This window comes from Phragmites australis, chromosome 17 (genome assembly GCF_958298935.1).
Source record: "Phragmites australis chromosome 17, lpPhrAust1.1, whole genome shotgun sequence".
Lineage (NCBI taxonomy): Eukaryota > Viridiplantae > Streptophyta > Magnoliopsida > Poales > Poaceae > Phragmites > Phragmites australis.
In genome coordinates, this window is record NC_084937.1 from 25,247,528 (window position 1) to 25,264,225 (window position 16,698).

Here is a 16,698-nt window from a genome sequence, read left to right on the forward strand (position 1 = left end):
AAAGAAGAAAAAATTCATAAGTAGTAAACAATAGATAGTTGTATTTTTGTTTTGCAATATGTGAGTACCTAGCTATAGTAGCCACCACAGATGCTACCCTCCGGTGGGTTGTACTCGTAGTTTCATGAAGAACTTTCAACCATATGTATCTGAAAAGTCATTGGATTTTCTAACCCTACACAGGTCTCCACACCAGCACATCAGAACTTTGACCCCAACAGGCAAAAGATTCGGTATTGACTTCATCAGGCGAAGATCATATGTCATTTGGGTTAGAGGAGAAGACTTTAGTTTGTTTGGACAAGTTGCCTCTTAGGTTACTATTTATAAAAAAAAATCAATGATGGTTCATGGATTGAGTCCATAGAGATTTCGTTTGAAAGCCTAAGTCTGAAAATGCTACTTTTGAAAAGGCTTCATTTGAAAAGTCTACTTCTAAAAAGATTAAATCTGAAAAGGCTGCATCCGAAAAGGCTATATCTAAAAAGGTTACATCTGAAAATGTTATTTCTAAAAATACTACTCCTGAAAAGGCTACGTCTGAAAAGTCAATTTCTGAAAAAACTACGTCTGAAAATGTTATATCTTAAAATAGTTATATTAGGGTTAAATGTTACGATAAATGTCGTACGTAAGGTGTAACGGTAATGTTAACATAAATAATTCATGGCAGTGCATCTATAAAAGGGTTCTCATAGTTCAAACAGTAGGCATAACGAAACAATGACTGCTAGAAGTAGGAGAGGGAGAATTAGAGGGCCTACTGTAAATATTTTTCCTACATTCATAACAATTCAACTTCAAACTATTCTAATTTCCTAAATTGTAAATATTTTTTAACTACATAATTTGTCTATCTATTCAACATAAAATTCTAACTCTAAATTATCTTACTATTGAAAAATTCTAGCCAAATTGTCCAAAAATTGTAAATATTTTTGAACTACATAAACGGCCTAAAAAATGTAGATTCAAAATCTACTTATAACTATTCTTATCTAAATTATGTACCTAACAATACTTTTTTCAAACTGTTAAAAAAATTGACTTATGTATATTCTATGCTAAATTGTCTATTCTACTGTATTCTAAATTTTCATACTCCAAATTCCAAACTAAACTATTTTTTTCCTACCATTCTAAATATAATTTTGGGAAAATCAACAACATTTCTATTGTACAATTCCTACATCAACGGAAAATGTGTTCATCTATTCATATCAAATTCTTAATTCTAGTACCAATAAATTCATAACAATGCAATGTCAAAATATTCTAAATCTATAAATTTCAAAAACATTAAAGAACCTATTGCTAATTTCTGAACCATGCCTACTCTATTCTAAATTTAATATCCTTATTTTTCAAAAAATTCTACTGTACTATAGTTAATTTCCTAAATATTTTCTACTCTATTCTAACTAATTTCTAACAATACTGTATTTTCTAATCTACTTTAACTATTTTTCTAAATATACTGCATTTTCTACTATTTTTAACTATTTTTCTACTCTACTCTAACTAATTTCCTAACTATACTATATATTCTAATGTTTTTCAACTAATTTCCTACTGATTTTATAACATTTCCTAAATTTCACTAACTATTACCTATATTTCTAAAGAAAAGTAAAGAATAATATAACTTTGGCAGTCGGCCGCCGGAGCTCACCGTGCCGCCGCCACACCCCGATGTTGCCCACGCCGCCACCCCAACTCCACGAGTCACCCCACAACTAGTCGTCGCGCCTGCGCCCGCCTCCACTCGCACTTTCCTATGGAAGACAAAAGGGTATGTGTGTGCGTGGCCCGTGGAAGACAAATCGACGGTGGTCGGGAATAAATAGGGACATGTCGAGATGCAAAATGCTGACAAAAGTCAGCACTCCGCGTGCCGACGGATCCCCGGGTCCTCCAAAAGCCAACATGCCACCCCTGATTTAACGGACCCACCACCTGTCTGTTGGAATTTGGCCTAGTTATAGTCTATTACTAAAATTCCAAAGCATGCACAATTTAGTCTCATATTGCTAGTTAAGGAGAGTTAGACATACTTAAATATATGTATCCCTCCTTTATCTAAACTGGAAGCACATGTGAGAGAGAAAGGGAGGGACTTTGCCTATATACACAAGCACACGCGTGTGCATTTTGCGCATTTTCAAGTAAAAATTGTGTAACTTGTGACTTGTGATGAGCACAACGCGTATGTGTGAATGTTGGTGGCCAATTGTGCAATATTCTTTTTCTTTTTATTCTGATGATTATGTTTTATTGTGATTAAGCAGGCATTTGAAATTAGAGTTAAATATGACATTTTAATCTGACGATTTAATGAGATTAAACGTCTGAGATAAATATAATATTTTAATATGGTGATTTAATAAGCGATTGATAGTCATTTGTGATAGAGAGAAACAGATATTTTATGGCTATAAAAAACCAAGAGACATCCTAGTGTGTGCTCTGATTTTTTGGTATCTCCATTTTCCTCAAATTCTTTTCTCTCCTGAGTTGCTGCACCGAACTATTCTCTTGTCGCGACCTTGTCATCCTCTTGTCTCGGCGTGCACCGAGGACGAGGAGAGCGGGATCTCCGAAACTCGTGCCACGTAGAGACCTGCACGGGGCGGCAATTAGGTTTTTGGATAGCTTTTTCCCCCGATCGCTCGGTGAGTACGAATCATCCTCGACTACTTTGTTGACAATGACTACTCCCATGACGTCAAGCTGCTTCCACTACACCGACCAGATAACCCTCGCGAAAGCACATGTTCATCAACCGAACAAGTAAATTATGCGTGCAACTTTTAATCATGAGAAATATCTATTTCGATCTGAAGTATATGATATACTTGCTAGTTGTAGTGTTTGCATCTAAATTTTCATGTGTAGTTTCCCTTCTAATAAAATCTGGGCTTAATACTTGTCGCAAATTTTCTACACTGTCGGCACGTAGAGTGCCGACTAGCCCCTAGGCTCACTGCCACTTAAGAAATCAGCACATAGAGTGTCAACATGTCACTAGTCGACACTCCACGCACCGACATGTACATATTGTAGCAATTTTATGAGTTTAGGTATTATTTGCAATTTTTTCATAAAATAATATTGATAAAAAAATTCGGAACTCAGATACTACACCCAGCCGAAAAACAGCATGGTGCCATGTCATATATACAGACTGACGAACGCGAAGATTGGACAGGGATAATCCAGTCATTGTCAAGCTTTGATATTTCTCTTTCAAGCTGCAGAAAACGAGCATGGTTTCATCTTAATTTCAGTAGCATATGTAGATCGAAAGGGATAAATATTGGTACTTATTTCTGTAGCTAGCAAGTAGCAAATGAACCATACCGACAGGCGTGCAGTGACCACATCCGTCATTTACTACGATCGTGATGCATGGTCCATGTTTATTTGTTGTCATGAGCCACCATAAATTTGCTTAATTTTCAGATCGCAATAACTAACCACATTCTCGTGCGGATCGTTCTCGACGGCATGCATTTGCCCCCTTGCTGCGCTGTGTCGTCCTCCTCCCTCTGCGCCGAGCCGTCGGCCGGCCACCGTCCGCCATGTCGCTGGGATCTGGGATCGAGGGCGGCTTGGGGCACCTGGTTGCTCGGTGCAGCTCGGAACCCGACCCCCGATCGACCAGAGCAGGACCGACCGCGACACACGAACCCCAGAGGCAGGTGCTGGTCCAAGCAGCAAGCAACCTGTCACCTGTGTCTCCCACCCTACACGATCTGCTAGATTAAATTTAGTACCTTGCATATATAATTATTACTGCACCTAGATGACATGGGTTAAATTAGTTAGCCTTGTATTCGATCATCGCGTAGGACTAAACAGTCTGCACGTGTTTTTTTTCTTGTCTCTGTCGCACGCGCTGGACAGGTATCAGTTTTTTTTTTACAAAAACATGTAAAAAAAAATCCCGCGGACCAAACAGTTTAGTCCAAGGTATCACAATTTATACGATGCATCGGGTGCTAAATTTATTACACGTAGAGTAATGACAAATGGTTCAAGTTAGGCCGTATACGTACGTAGAATTGTACGTGATGTGTGAATGCCATACTTCTTTTAATTTGGCTCCTGGATTAGTTCCGATATTTACGTCCGTATTGGACATTTGACGCGGTGCTTAACGTGTCGGTGTCCTGATTACAACACGGGCACACGGCAAATAGCACCCGTCATTAATCCAGGACTGGTGAGCCCTGACCTGAGAAAACGAGACGGTGAGTAGCTGATGTGTACATGAATCAACCGTGCTGATGAAGAATACGATAAACCGTCAAAAAGTTTAAATATTGGACCAAACATTAAGCAATACATGTATACCACGTATTGTACCTAGAAACATAGATGAATTTCCATCTCAAATAGGTACCCACTTTATTTTAGTACGTGTTTCTTAGAGTACCATTGACTATAGTTTATCGCCGGGGGTGGGGTTGACTCTACTCGGGAGAGGAAGGAGACACTACTACAAAATGCTTTCTTCCATATGGCCCCACACATATCTAATATGGTTTTCTTTCCATCCGCCCTAAAGTATATATGAATGATCTTCCTAATCATAGATGTACGGCTAAAGATCGGAACTGTTTAGGATGTATGTTGTCACATATGATTCTAAAGTAAAATTATTTATGATAAGTGGAGTTATTATAGATGGTTTTCAAACAAAAACCCACTTTTTAGCGCTGAAAAGTAATAATAAAAATTTACACCCAGACCACCTCTACACTATACACTATCTACACGGGAAGAAGTCGAACCTGATAAGTTATTGATGTCAAATTAGTTATAAATTAGATTTAGTCACATAGATGACATCAAACAAAAAAGTCACTATCTATAAAGTTGTAGATCTCATCGAGAATTATACTTTTCATATAAAATTTGTCTCAATTCAACTTTGTATGAAAAGTGATGAATTTTGAAAATATCATTATAAATTTTAAAAAAAAATATCACATAGTTTTTACTTAGAAACGTCTATGTTAAAAAATATTATGAAGGTTTTTTAGGAGAAGACTACCTTATTTTCATATATGTTCAATCAATCTACATTGTTTTCATATATGTTCAATCTATCTACATTGTTTTCATATATGTTCAATCTTAAGGATAGTGACGGACTAGAGCCCGTGGGTAGGGGTCTCTCTTTTTCCTCCTCGTTCATCTCCATTGTTTTCTTAAAATATCTATAATATCACCGTCACATATTTGGTATTATATATTAGTGAGAAGAAAATAAGGAAGATAAGGTGGAGATGAAGGAGGAAGAAGAAGAGATCCCGTACCCACCGCCTCTCTGCCATTATCTTTGAGATTGAACGTATATGAAAACAATGTGCGTAGTTTTCTCTAAACAAATCTTTCATAGTTTTGATTACTAGGCTTCAGAATCCCGTCCGTTACACAAACTACTGGTCTAATTTGGATGTTAGAGATCATGTCAGTGTCCATAAGAACTTTTTTTTGGTGCCTCTGGAGGGAATATGCACATTTGGTTCCCGCCTGACCAACCTAGATGCCAAAGCAAAGCCATGGAAGTTTGGATATATAGTCTCAAGGTTAAATTGACTTGGTTTGCTACTTATCAGGCACCGGTAATAGTTTCTCAAAGTAATCTCTCTTTTTTTCTCTGTCTGTTGTGCTTAGACATATTGACTTCATCCATTGATGTAATGATGGTTGAAAATTCTTCTTATTCCTAAAATTGCTAGACTAGCCAGGCTAATAAGACTGTTGGTTAGCATAACCTGAGTTTTTGTTTGGAGACAAATCCAAGTAGATATAAATATTGTCAATTAGCCCGTTTTTCAATCAAGTGAATTGGCAGAGTTAACTAAAGAAAAAGAATATTTAGACCATTTACATTAAGAGGTTACCTACCTAGTTTATACATTTTAGGGTTCAGAGGAACCAACAGTTCAATACTATCCGTTGGAACTGGAAAAATCCTATATTCAAAATAAAGCATGTACATTTAAACAAAGTTTTTGATCTCATTGAACTAGACCAGATGGCACAGCATTTATCCACCTGAGATTCCCACAAGTTCGATGAATGAATGGGTAGATATATAGGGGAATGCTAAATTTGACCTGAGTGTTTTAGAGGCCTTCATCGTCTGAATTTTGTAGCCTTCAGATTATATTGTGATTTGTGCTTAAGGGCGTTAGGGGTTGGAGGTAAAATAAATTCATGTGTTTTTTACCCTGTAACACATCAATTTTGTTGATACCTACAGTTACAGTCAATTTATACTGGAGTTATTGTTTATTTACATCAGAGTTATAATATTTTTTTTAAAAATGTAGTGTTGTTGTGAATAAAATTTCGGGTATTGGAGTCCCAAAAAATACCCGAATTTTTGTCTACTAGCAAGTGAGACCAAATCTCAGCCAGAGAAAAGCAAGATCCAATGGTTAAAAAAGTCAGGTTCTAATAACTCTAAAATACCCGAGTGGCTTGATAATGGTGTAGTGCCTTCAAAATGGAAGGCACTCCATCCTGACAAAGAAACAACACCACGCACAGTTCCTCTTCTAGTCCAAGCATTACCTGCACTAGACAATCGAAGCTCCACATTGAATACTTCACTCGTACCCAGGGCCGACCCCGGGGGGGGGGGGGGGGGTCGAGCGGGGTGGTCGCTCCGGGCCCCGAAATCCAAAGATCTCATATATATGTATACTGTGTATATTGATCTAAAAATTGAAAAAATTAGATATGTGCGATTTATATTTAATAATAAGATCTTATTTTTAATCTCACTCTAGACCACCGAAATATCAGGCCGGACCTGTCGTACCCATCCTCTCACACGTGCACCCAGTCACGAATCTACAACTTGATATGCTTTAGTACATACGGTTCATCTCGACCATTTATCCATTGATTCTCTCATTTAATTTATAATTATTTTTTCACTTACACGCCAAATATAACTCCTAACCCAAATAAATTTTCATACGGCCTCGTGTTTATTGGAATTTTCGTGTTCACCCACCCACCCTATAATAACCCCTCGCCGCACAGAGCACACCAGTGCCTAACTATAGCAGGAGCTAGTAGTGGCCGATAAGTGAGCGCAAGCTACTAGCAGCTGCCGCGTCATGGAGAACCCATACACGAGCTTCTTCAAGAGCCACCCCCACCACCACCGCTACCACTACCACCCCGCGCCGTCTGCCGCCTACTCGCTCCCTTTCTTCCCTACACTGTCGCCTGCCCCGATGGCGCCGCCGCCGTCTGCCCCGTCCTCGCCCCCGCTCCGGGAAGCCCTGCCCCTCCTCTCGCTCGCCCCCGCCTCGCGCGGTCTCACGCGACAAGTAGAGCAGCGCGGGCGGGCAGCGGTGGATTCTGACGAGGACGCGGACGCGGAGGAAGAGGAGGTGGAGGGTCCCGCGAGTAGTAACCACGGCCAGCAGCGCTTGGGAGGGCTCTTCGCCGATCTGAACGCCAAGGCGGCCCGCGACTCGATGGACGCGGAGGCCACCGCCGGCTCCGGCTCCGCGGCGGGCGACGTAATGGTGACGCTGCGCATCGGCCTGCCGACGAATAGCGCCGGCGCGGCAGACCTCGTCTCGGGGATCTCGGGCGCCCGCAGGCAGGACGACGGCATCGAGGAGGACGATGGGAGGAATGGTGCTGAGAACGGCGGCGGCGGGGAGGAGGACGAGGAGGCCGCGGCGCCGCCGCTAGGGTTCCCGTCGACGCCGATCGGGCGGCTGAACAAGGGGCAATACTGGATCCCGACGCCGTCGCAGATCCTCATCGGGCCGACCCAGTTCTCCTGCCCCGTCTGTTTCAAGACCTTCAACCGATACAACAACATGCAGGTGAGCCGTTAGCCAAAAGTTCATGAGTTCAGTGTTGCCGCTCTTCGTTCTTGCAGCTGCTGCATCTAACGCACGGATCTTTTCTCCTCTCTTTTATGGCTTTATTTTGTTTGGAACTACTAACAAAATAATCTCAAAGGAAATTACGATTTACAAACTGAACTAGTGCATGATCCTCAATTTTCTTTAGGATATATTCCTTTCTACCGTGATCAATAAAATTGTTCCTGAGTGCCTCCTTTATTCAGTTTTTTTTGGCTGTTTGAGACAAAAATAATTCTGGGGTTGATAGTTTCTTCGGCAACCAGAACATATATGTCGATCCCCAATAATTGGAATTACCTAACAATAAATTATGTGGCAGTAGGTTAGATAAAGTCTCTACAGTTGTGAAACAAGTTGTGAAATGAACTTGAACGGAACCCATAACAGCTTGTTGCTGTAAATATTCGGTTCCATTGTCATGACAAAGTGGAACAATACGTCTGAATTTCTCTTGAGTTCTAACTTTTGACCCCTTTATTACCGTATGCTGTTGCAAGCAATAGCTTCGATCGACCTGTCAATGAAACTCTGAAACTCTATAAGTACTACAACACTTCGCAGTGTTACATATATTTTTCTCGTGTAGATACTTACTAGTGTAATAATGATCTGATCTTGGAATTAATGCGATATATCAAATCTCAAATGATCCATATATGTTGATCCAAAGTCAGCTACATGTACAAATCTTCCTTCTTTTTGTTTGAAGTAGCATAGATACATATCCTCGTGCTGTTTCGTTTGGACAAAGCAATTCTGAAGGAGCAAACAGTTCTTCGTCCATGGTGCGTGTCTCTTGGTTTAGCTGCTCATGTGAAAGAGGAGGTAGCTAGTGAGGTACTGTAGTAGCTAGCAATGCCAGATACATACGTGCTCGTGTCTGGCCGGTCCCTTACCGGAGATTAAGCTCTCAGAAGGCCGCAGTGGGCGCCTTTTTCGTGTGATTTAACAAGACAGGCATGGCCAGGAGAAGCCATGCATACATGCAACTTTAGTGCTTTTGTGGGACGCGTTAGCTTTGCCGGGAGTTCGTCTTTCCTTTGGATCCGCATGCAGGCAAGTGCTGGGTGGCGCTGTGGAGATCCCAGTGAAGATCGATCTCTTCGCCTTTGCTGATTTCTCTTCGTCTTTCGTTTCGAAATGCTTGCATGCATGCAGCGCTTGTTCATCACATAAGCATGGTGTATCTGGCCATGGAAACAGATGAACATGCATGCATGCTCGGCCATCAGATAGTGCGTGTCTGATCTGAATACCTGACGCGTAAGTGGATGCTGCAGGCCATGGCCGGCCGCTACTTTCTTCTACAACACTGACCTGATCTTCCAGTCCACTACCACTCCTTAGCAATAATCTAGATTTTGACCTTGTAGTATTAGCTTTGTCCAGATAGGATGATTGATTGATCAGTAGCTCAGGACAACAAACTTCATTTTCTTTGATTACTATTTCTCTGCAATCTAATCAAGCATTGACCTGGGATTCGCTGCCTCCTTCACGTCTCCCAAGAACTGCAAGAGATGTGCGGTACTCTTTGCTGTAGCTTAGCTATGCCGTCCCTGCCACACTCACTGTGCACAGACGCAATCACGTAGTGCACGGTAGACCAGTAGACCACTCTCTTTCTCTCTCAGCTCAGCTCTCTTCCGAAAGAAACACAAACACACAAGCAATGGTCTGGCTCTAGCCTGGAAGCTAGCCAGAGCCCTCTCGCTTTCAGAAGCTAGGTAGGCCTCGGCACTCATTCGGCTTCTCCGGTTTCACTTGCTGACCTGCTGCCGCTGCACGCTGCAAGGGGAAAAAAATATTTGTGCTATAGTAAGAGAATACTGTTGTTTGAGGCCAATGTAGAGAAAATGAATGTACTGGAGTATAGTACAGTTGGTTTTACCTCATGCATGCATGATCACATGAACACCCTACCTGAAATTGCAGCATATTGATCATGTAAGCTATCAGCTATGCCATCGCCATGTATATATAGTTAGTTCACTTCATGTACAGCAATTACTGATTAATCACTGGATTGAGTGATCAGATAATGCATGTTGTTTCCCTTGTAGTACTAGCACTAGTGTACATGGTACAGGTATACATGTGTTGATTGTTGTGTGCTTTTGATCGTACGTACATACGCATGTAGTATGTTCGTGCGTGTGTGATCAATGATATGATTTTACTGCAGATGCACATGTGGGGCCACGGGTCGCAGTACCGCAAGGGCCCGGAGTCGCTGCGCGGCATCCAGCCGACGGCGATGCTGCGGCTGCCGTGCTACTGCTGCGCGCCGGGGTGCCGCAACAACATTGACCACCCGCGCGCTAAGCCGCTCAAGGACTTCCGCACGCTGCAGACGCACTACAAGCGCAAGCACGGGCTGAAGCCCTTCCTGTGCCGCCGCTGCGGCAAGGCCTTCGCCGTCAAGGGAGACTGGCGCACGCACGAGAAGAACTGCGGCAGGCTCTGGTACTGCCTCTGCGGCTCCGAGTTCAAGCACAAGCGCTCGCTCAAGGACCACGCCCGCGCCTTCGGCCACGGACACGGCGCCGTCGGCGGCGGCGGATGCAGCGGCCTTGACGAGGACGAGGACGGGGCCGTCTCGGATGTCGAACACGACGGCGCCGCGGCGGTGGCCAGGCCGATGCGATCGATTGATTGAACGAGCTCTCTCACCTGCTGATCGATCATATGTACACACAGACCATATGAGAGGCCAGGCCAGCCTGTGCACGTACGTGCAAAACAATATGTGTTGTACTATAAAGAGTTGAGATGATCTTTTATTTCATTGCTGCTGTTCTTTTCTCTTTGCTCTTTTTTTTTTCTGCTGTTCTTTTCTATTTGCTCTTTTTTTTTCTGCTGTTCTTTTCTATTTGCTCTTAGGTACATACTGTGTTAGTTGGAGTGTGAATTCATCAGGGCACGTGTAAGTACGGCAGCATCATGTGGTCGACTTGTCCTCTGCTCCTAGCTGTAGTAGGAATCATCTATCACTCCCACATAAACTCCAATCCACCGTCACCTTCGTCCCGCTAAAATTGATAGTGATAAAGTATCTCTATCAATTTACAATATCTAACGGTTAAATAATCATTGAGTGGTAAGAACCGGTAGGTGTATCACTTATTATTATCGGTTTATATTTTGCATTTTAAGATATGGAATCATTACTGCTGGTTTAAAATTAATTAAAATTGACAATGGTAGTTATGATATCACTATTTATTCATGTCACGAACCAAAATAGGTAAAGAGTATCACTACCAATTCAACCGATAACGATAATTTTGAATATATTATCATTATCGATTGTTTAGTGCTAATTCAAAAACTGACAGTGATGTCAATTATGAACCGACGGTGATTAAGGTTTATATAGTAGTGTAGCTAGTACATAAGAACTACATTGGTAGTGGATGCTCATTGATGGTGTTGATGTGATCTCAATCGATCACGCCTTTGAATCTATCACGAGACAACCTTTTCTTCTATCATTATTGTTACATTGGTTTGGAGATTCGTGCAGGAGTGAACCCCTGTCTCACTACCGGAACCGGTGAGACAGCAAACAGTACTGCGGCAATGCACATGAAAATATTGTACCATTTGTACTGTAGCACAATACTGTAGCAACTGTAGCGATAGATCTACTGTTTACCCGTGATTTTACTCTCTAAGTCAGATGATCTCATTCCCTCACTACCTCCCTTTTCAAACAGTATGAACATCGAACCTAATTCGTTGCCAATTTGCCATAGACATTATGAGTGAGAATACATTTGCAAGTTGTGATGAACATCCGATGCATCGATGTTTAGTCTTTTACTTTGAGTCTTTGATTATATTTCCTTTGTAGGCTGTCACTGCAACTGTTGTTTACCAATTCCTCGTGAGACTGGACACTTGACAAGTAATGTCTATATGGCATTGATACTTGTGGGCATATCCGGTGAGAATGACAAAGTTTTGAAAACTTTAAAATTGTTGATGGCGTTGTTTGTATTTATTGCAGGTGAAGTGTTTCGAAGTGTGAGGCTCCATTTGACATTGCACTGGCTTTTCAAAAACATTTATTTATTTCTACTTTTAGTTGTTGATGTTAGCTGAAAGCATCATTTTATGATATGTAATAGTAAAAATCACACAAGGAATGGCAAATATTTCTCTAATATAACTGACTAAATTCCATAGTATAGCCCAGTACAGTACAACACGCGCAAACAAACCCTTACACAACTTGAATGTTGTTGCTACAATTTCTGCTCGTTGCAACAAATATGATCACATTGGTTGCAACAAATTGAAACGACGTCTACAGCAACACTTTCTAAGTTTTCAACACTTTGCCCATTTTTACCTGATAAGGCCCCTAAAAATTTCTGCTAGAGGAATTGTTCTCCCGGCTCTAACCTATGATTCTCCACATTGTGGAATAAAGCAAAACAATTGGGACCGTCCCTCTCTTTTCCATCTACTTCTGCTTGTATTGTGATATAGATCTAGTCGGCAACGCGACAGCTAATACATGACAACATACACTATTTTCTAGATTCCTTCACTTTTTATTCAAATAGTTATTAAATTCTATGCGTGATTTAGTAAAATTATTTCCTAGCGATTCTTATCCTAGAAAACAACACAATATTATTGTGTCATGCAAATGGATAAATTTGCCATGCTTCCTAATTAGCATGGCACTCTGCCTATAGATCGAGTTTGCATTGCATCTGGCAACGCATATGGCTCAAAATGTCTCATTGTTATTCATCATCTTGTGGACCATCAAAACCTCTCCTTCCTGTGGCAGTCAAGCTTTCACTATAGCTCTGCGTTCTTTTCTGTGCGACCGTCCTGCAGAAAGGCTGTGAGGCATGTCCCATTGTTTGCATGCCCCAGAAAAAGGAAAAGCGTAAGGTTTTGTAGCCGGAGATACTTCCAAAAACAAGGAGGTTTCCCTCCCAAGCTTAACACGCATATACCACCGATGATGGAACTTGCATGGAGCCTTGACCTAACTTGTGCATGCATGCACGCATGTAAAAAGACGAGGAGAGAGAAACAAAGCAACCGGTCGATGGCGGCGGATCTTCTTTTTTCATGAGATCGAGGAGATAGATCGACGGAGGATCAACTTTTTGGGCGCACCTGAGGCTCGTGGAATGGCCGACAAAAAAAATGCCCAGGCAAGCTTGATGGATGGATGGATGGAACGTCACATTCAGATGCATACACGCACACGCCATGATACGTTCGCGTCAAATGATGATCTTTTCTTGCGTCTCCTGGATAGTAAGGGAAAGCTGCAGAAGTGGAGGAATCAAACGGGGGCCCTGCGATCGTGCTGCGATTGGGGCCTGTAATAGTACGTATTATTGCAGGGGTTGCTTTCCCGCGAGGACGCTCTGTGTTCTTGCATGCGGGCGACGGATGAGCGTGGCGTTGGTGTTGCGTGCACTTCAGACTGGAGTGTATGCACGCCGCACCACCATTCAGATGCACATTTTTTCTGTCAGGATTTCCTTCGTTTAATCAAGTGAGCTTAGCAGCGTGTCAGGATGAATTTGTAGTGCCCGAAGCGGGTTCGTTTGTGAACACCGGTGCCGGACTTGCGTAGACCCGTCGTGCAAAGCAGGGGAAGAGGCAGAACCGCATCCGTCGGCTCTGCCTTTGTGCGAGTAGACCGTGGTGCGTCCGGGAGATTCGGGTCGCAGAAAGGAGAAAGAGTCAGGCCAGCAACGTGACTGAAATAGGGCTGGCAGTAGTACGGGTCGGGTTCAGTCCGGATGAAGTAAAATTATGTTCAATTCGAAACCCGTTAACCTCAACTCAATCTCAATTTGAATTGCCAAATGGGCAAAAACTAAAACCTAAATCTGAACCAGTTAGGCGCGCATCGGGTTCGGTACTCATCAGGTTCAGTTTTGTAGTAACATGTATATCTAAACAGTTAGCAGTTCTAATAACATATTACACACAAATCTAACATGTTCAACAGACCAATATTAATACTTATTACATATTTGATGTTCAAATATAGAACAGACAAACACAATGGGCACCCACGGATCTCTGTGAGAATAAATTTTGGGCGACATGTGAGTATCCACAGGTAAAATTAAAAATAAAAACCCAATCCAATCTATTTCATCAGGTACTTAATGTGTCGGATGACTGAAAATTTGGATCTGAACCCTATCCCCTCGGATACAGAACCTGCTAGTACCGGACCCACGGGTAACTCCACTCTTTTCCTTCTCTCTACTCAAGGTCCACGTCTGATCTCCCTCTCTCTCTCATCGTCCAGTCGTCCGCTGCGCCGTAGTACGCAGTACTTGCATCTTTTTCAGCCTGTCAAATACTCCGTTTCCACCTGAATATTTTTTTCGTGGCAAGAAACTGGGAGATGCAATGCAAGTTACTTTGCCCTGCTATGTCACGTCTCGTCACCGCCCAGGCAGCTTCATCCTTTGGCGTGAAAAGTTGGGTACGCCGGTGCGCGAAAGTACCATCTAACTCTGCCCTAACAAAAAGAAAGTAGGAGTACAGTCTAACTGCAGGCTCGTAAATCGTAAAATTTCCTTCAAAGCTATTTAGCAGGCTGGCCACCCAACCAAGAGAACTCACGTAACCGTAAAAATAATCCCATAACCATAAAATCATATTTTTTTATGAACTATATTATTTTTATGGTCACGGTAAGTATTTTTAGTTTCTTAATGGGTTTTTTCTAGTAATTCGTTGGAGATTTTTGATCGTCGGTTTTTTAATTCTTAATAGGTTTTTCTGGCCATTAGAAAGGGATTTTTCAGTTGTCAAAAATTTCGGTCTTTGAACGAGTATTTTTCAGTCAAGCGATAGGGATTTTCCGGCCGCAGGTTGATTCTATAAGATTGAGTTAGCGGACACATTAACTAAATAAAAGCAATTCGTTGGGCTGATATATATTATTCGCAAAAGTAACTTTGTATGCTTTTTTTGGGCCGATAAGATAAAGTTGATATATATTGTTCGCAAAAGTAACCAAGCAAAGCTATTTGTAACTTTGTATGCTCTTGAGATATGGCAGATACTCTAGTTGGATTAGCAGTTAGGACACGACATTTCGTTACTTTCCTCAGAGAGTGACGGAGACTGCTATTCAGCGTAAGACGAGCATATCTTGCTGACCAAGTACTTTCTTTTTCGAGTTTTGAAAGGAGGGAATGGCCTAAGAGGTAATGAATTGAGCTTTAATTAAAAATAATTTTTATTGAATTTTAAAACAATTAGTAATCTTAACTAAAATGTAAAAAAATGTAACAACACGATAAGGCAAGTAACCAACACAAATACGGAATTTGAAAGCTTGTAAAAATGTAAGTACTCAAAGTAAATATGGGAAAGTAAAATATGGATAAGAAAATATTGATTTTTTCTTGAGATATCGAGGAGTTGACACTCTTTCTAGTATTCGTTAGAGCATCCACTAAGAATATCGCTCCCCTTAAACTACCAAAACTCAAATGCTCCCTCATGATTATCACATATTCATCTCTGAATTAGCGGGTATCAAACTAAGTACATTGTTTTTCTCGAGGCTTTCACAAGAACTACAAGACCTCACCAAAACATCTCTAATCACCAAAGATTGGTTAGGTGTTATCAATCATCAAGAATAACAAACTACTAGCTTCACTTAACCAAGATCAAATCTAAACTATAGCTAGATGTATAATTGCTACTCTCTATGCACTAATGATGTCTTTAATCTTCAATTAAAAATTTACAAATCACTCTAGTGCACTCTCTTGTTTCTTGATGACACACACAACGTATACGCTCCTCTAGGTTTGTAAGAATCCTTAGTGAGATAAAATGAGGAGGTATTTATAGGCTAGAAGTCTAAATCTAGTCTTTGCCTAACCACTCACATTTACTATGAACGTTGGATGATCCAAAGTGCACCATTTCACATACACCGAACCATCTGGTGTGTACCTTTTTCAGACTTTTGTCATTGTTAGCTGTCACTAGTCGTTACTGCTCTAAAATGCTTTTGCGAAGCCTCCTGTTCACACGTCAAACCATTTGGCGTATAGAACCACACAAAACAGAAGTTGAAATCTTCTCTGAAAAAATTGCTCTGCTAAAGTTACTAAGTGAACGTCAGACCATCCTGTGAGTAATAATTGTATCTTCTGAAAATTTGCACCTCTCCTGTGAAATATTCTGGCGTTCTCCACTCTAACACCAGACCACCAGTGTAAGACTTATGATTTTTCCAATAAAAAATACTCCAGTGAGAGTAACTTTTTGATCGTCAGATCATCCGGTGTACTTATCATCTTTCTGATCTAATACAAGAATGTTCTGATGAGTTTAATTCATTGAACGTCACACCATCCTGTAAGAATAAATTTTTTTGAGCTCATTCAATTCGTAATTTTTTTGAGCTCATTCAATTCGTAATTTTTTTGAGCTCTAACTTCTCGACATCTCAACCATAGGTTTGTCTGAGGTACCTAGTGCTAGAACTTCACAAGTATGTATTTAACAAGTCTATACTCTACTAGTTCAAACTACTATTCTTAACCGCTCTTTATAGTATGGTAAAAAAACTAAGAAAAGATAAATATACTACTCTAAGTATTCTTCATCTTCTCGTGATAAGGACAATAATATTTAATCATCATTGTGAACTAAATTTTTTAATACCCTTTAAAATAAACATGTTAATCATAATGATACGACTGTTATTAATCACCGAAACACTTATAGCTTATACAGAGAGCTAGATGCTACA

At 41.1% G+C, this 16,698-nt stretch overlaps 1 protein-coding gene across 1 annotated transcript; it reads left to right on the forward strand.

Annotated features, from left to right (window-relative positions):
• The first annotated feature begins 7,095 nt into the window (after positions 1–7,095).
• On the forward strand, positions 7,096–10,724 carry LOC133896736 (zinc finger protein WIP2-like). Its single transcript, XM_062337340.1, has 2 exons — positions 7,096–7,871; positions 10,102–10,724. The coding sequence occupies exons 1-2, from the start codon at positions 7,146–7,148 to the stop codon at positions 10,573–10,575; spliced, it is 1,200 nt and encodes a 399-aa protein (XP_062193324.1). The 5' UTR covers positions 7,096–7,145; the 3' UTR covers positions 10,576–10,724.
• The last annotated feature ends 5,974 nt before the right edge of the window (positions 10,725–16,698 follow it).

Bases quoted from the DNA above. Each gene is read 5' to 3' on its own strand.
- LOC133896736 (XM_062337340.1), top strand. From the start codon at position 7,146: ATGGAGAACCCATACACGAGCTTCTTCAAGAGCCACCCCCACCACCAC. The intron at 7,872-10,101 runs GTGAGCCGTTAG...ATTTTACTGCAG, and splicing joins ACCGATACAACAACATGCAG to ATGCACATGTGGGGCCACGG.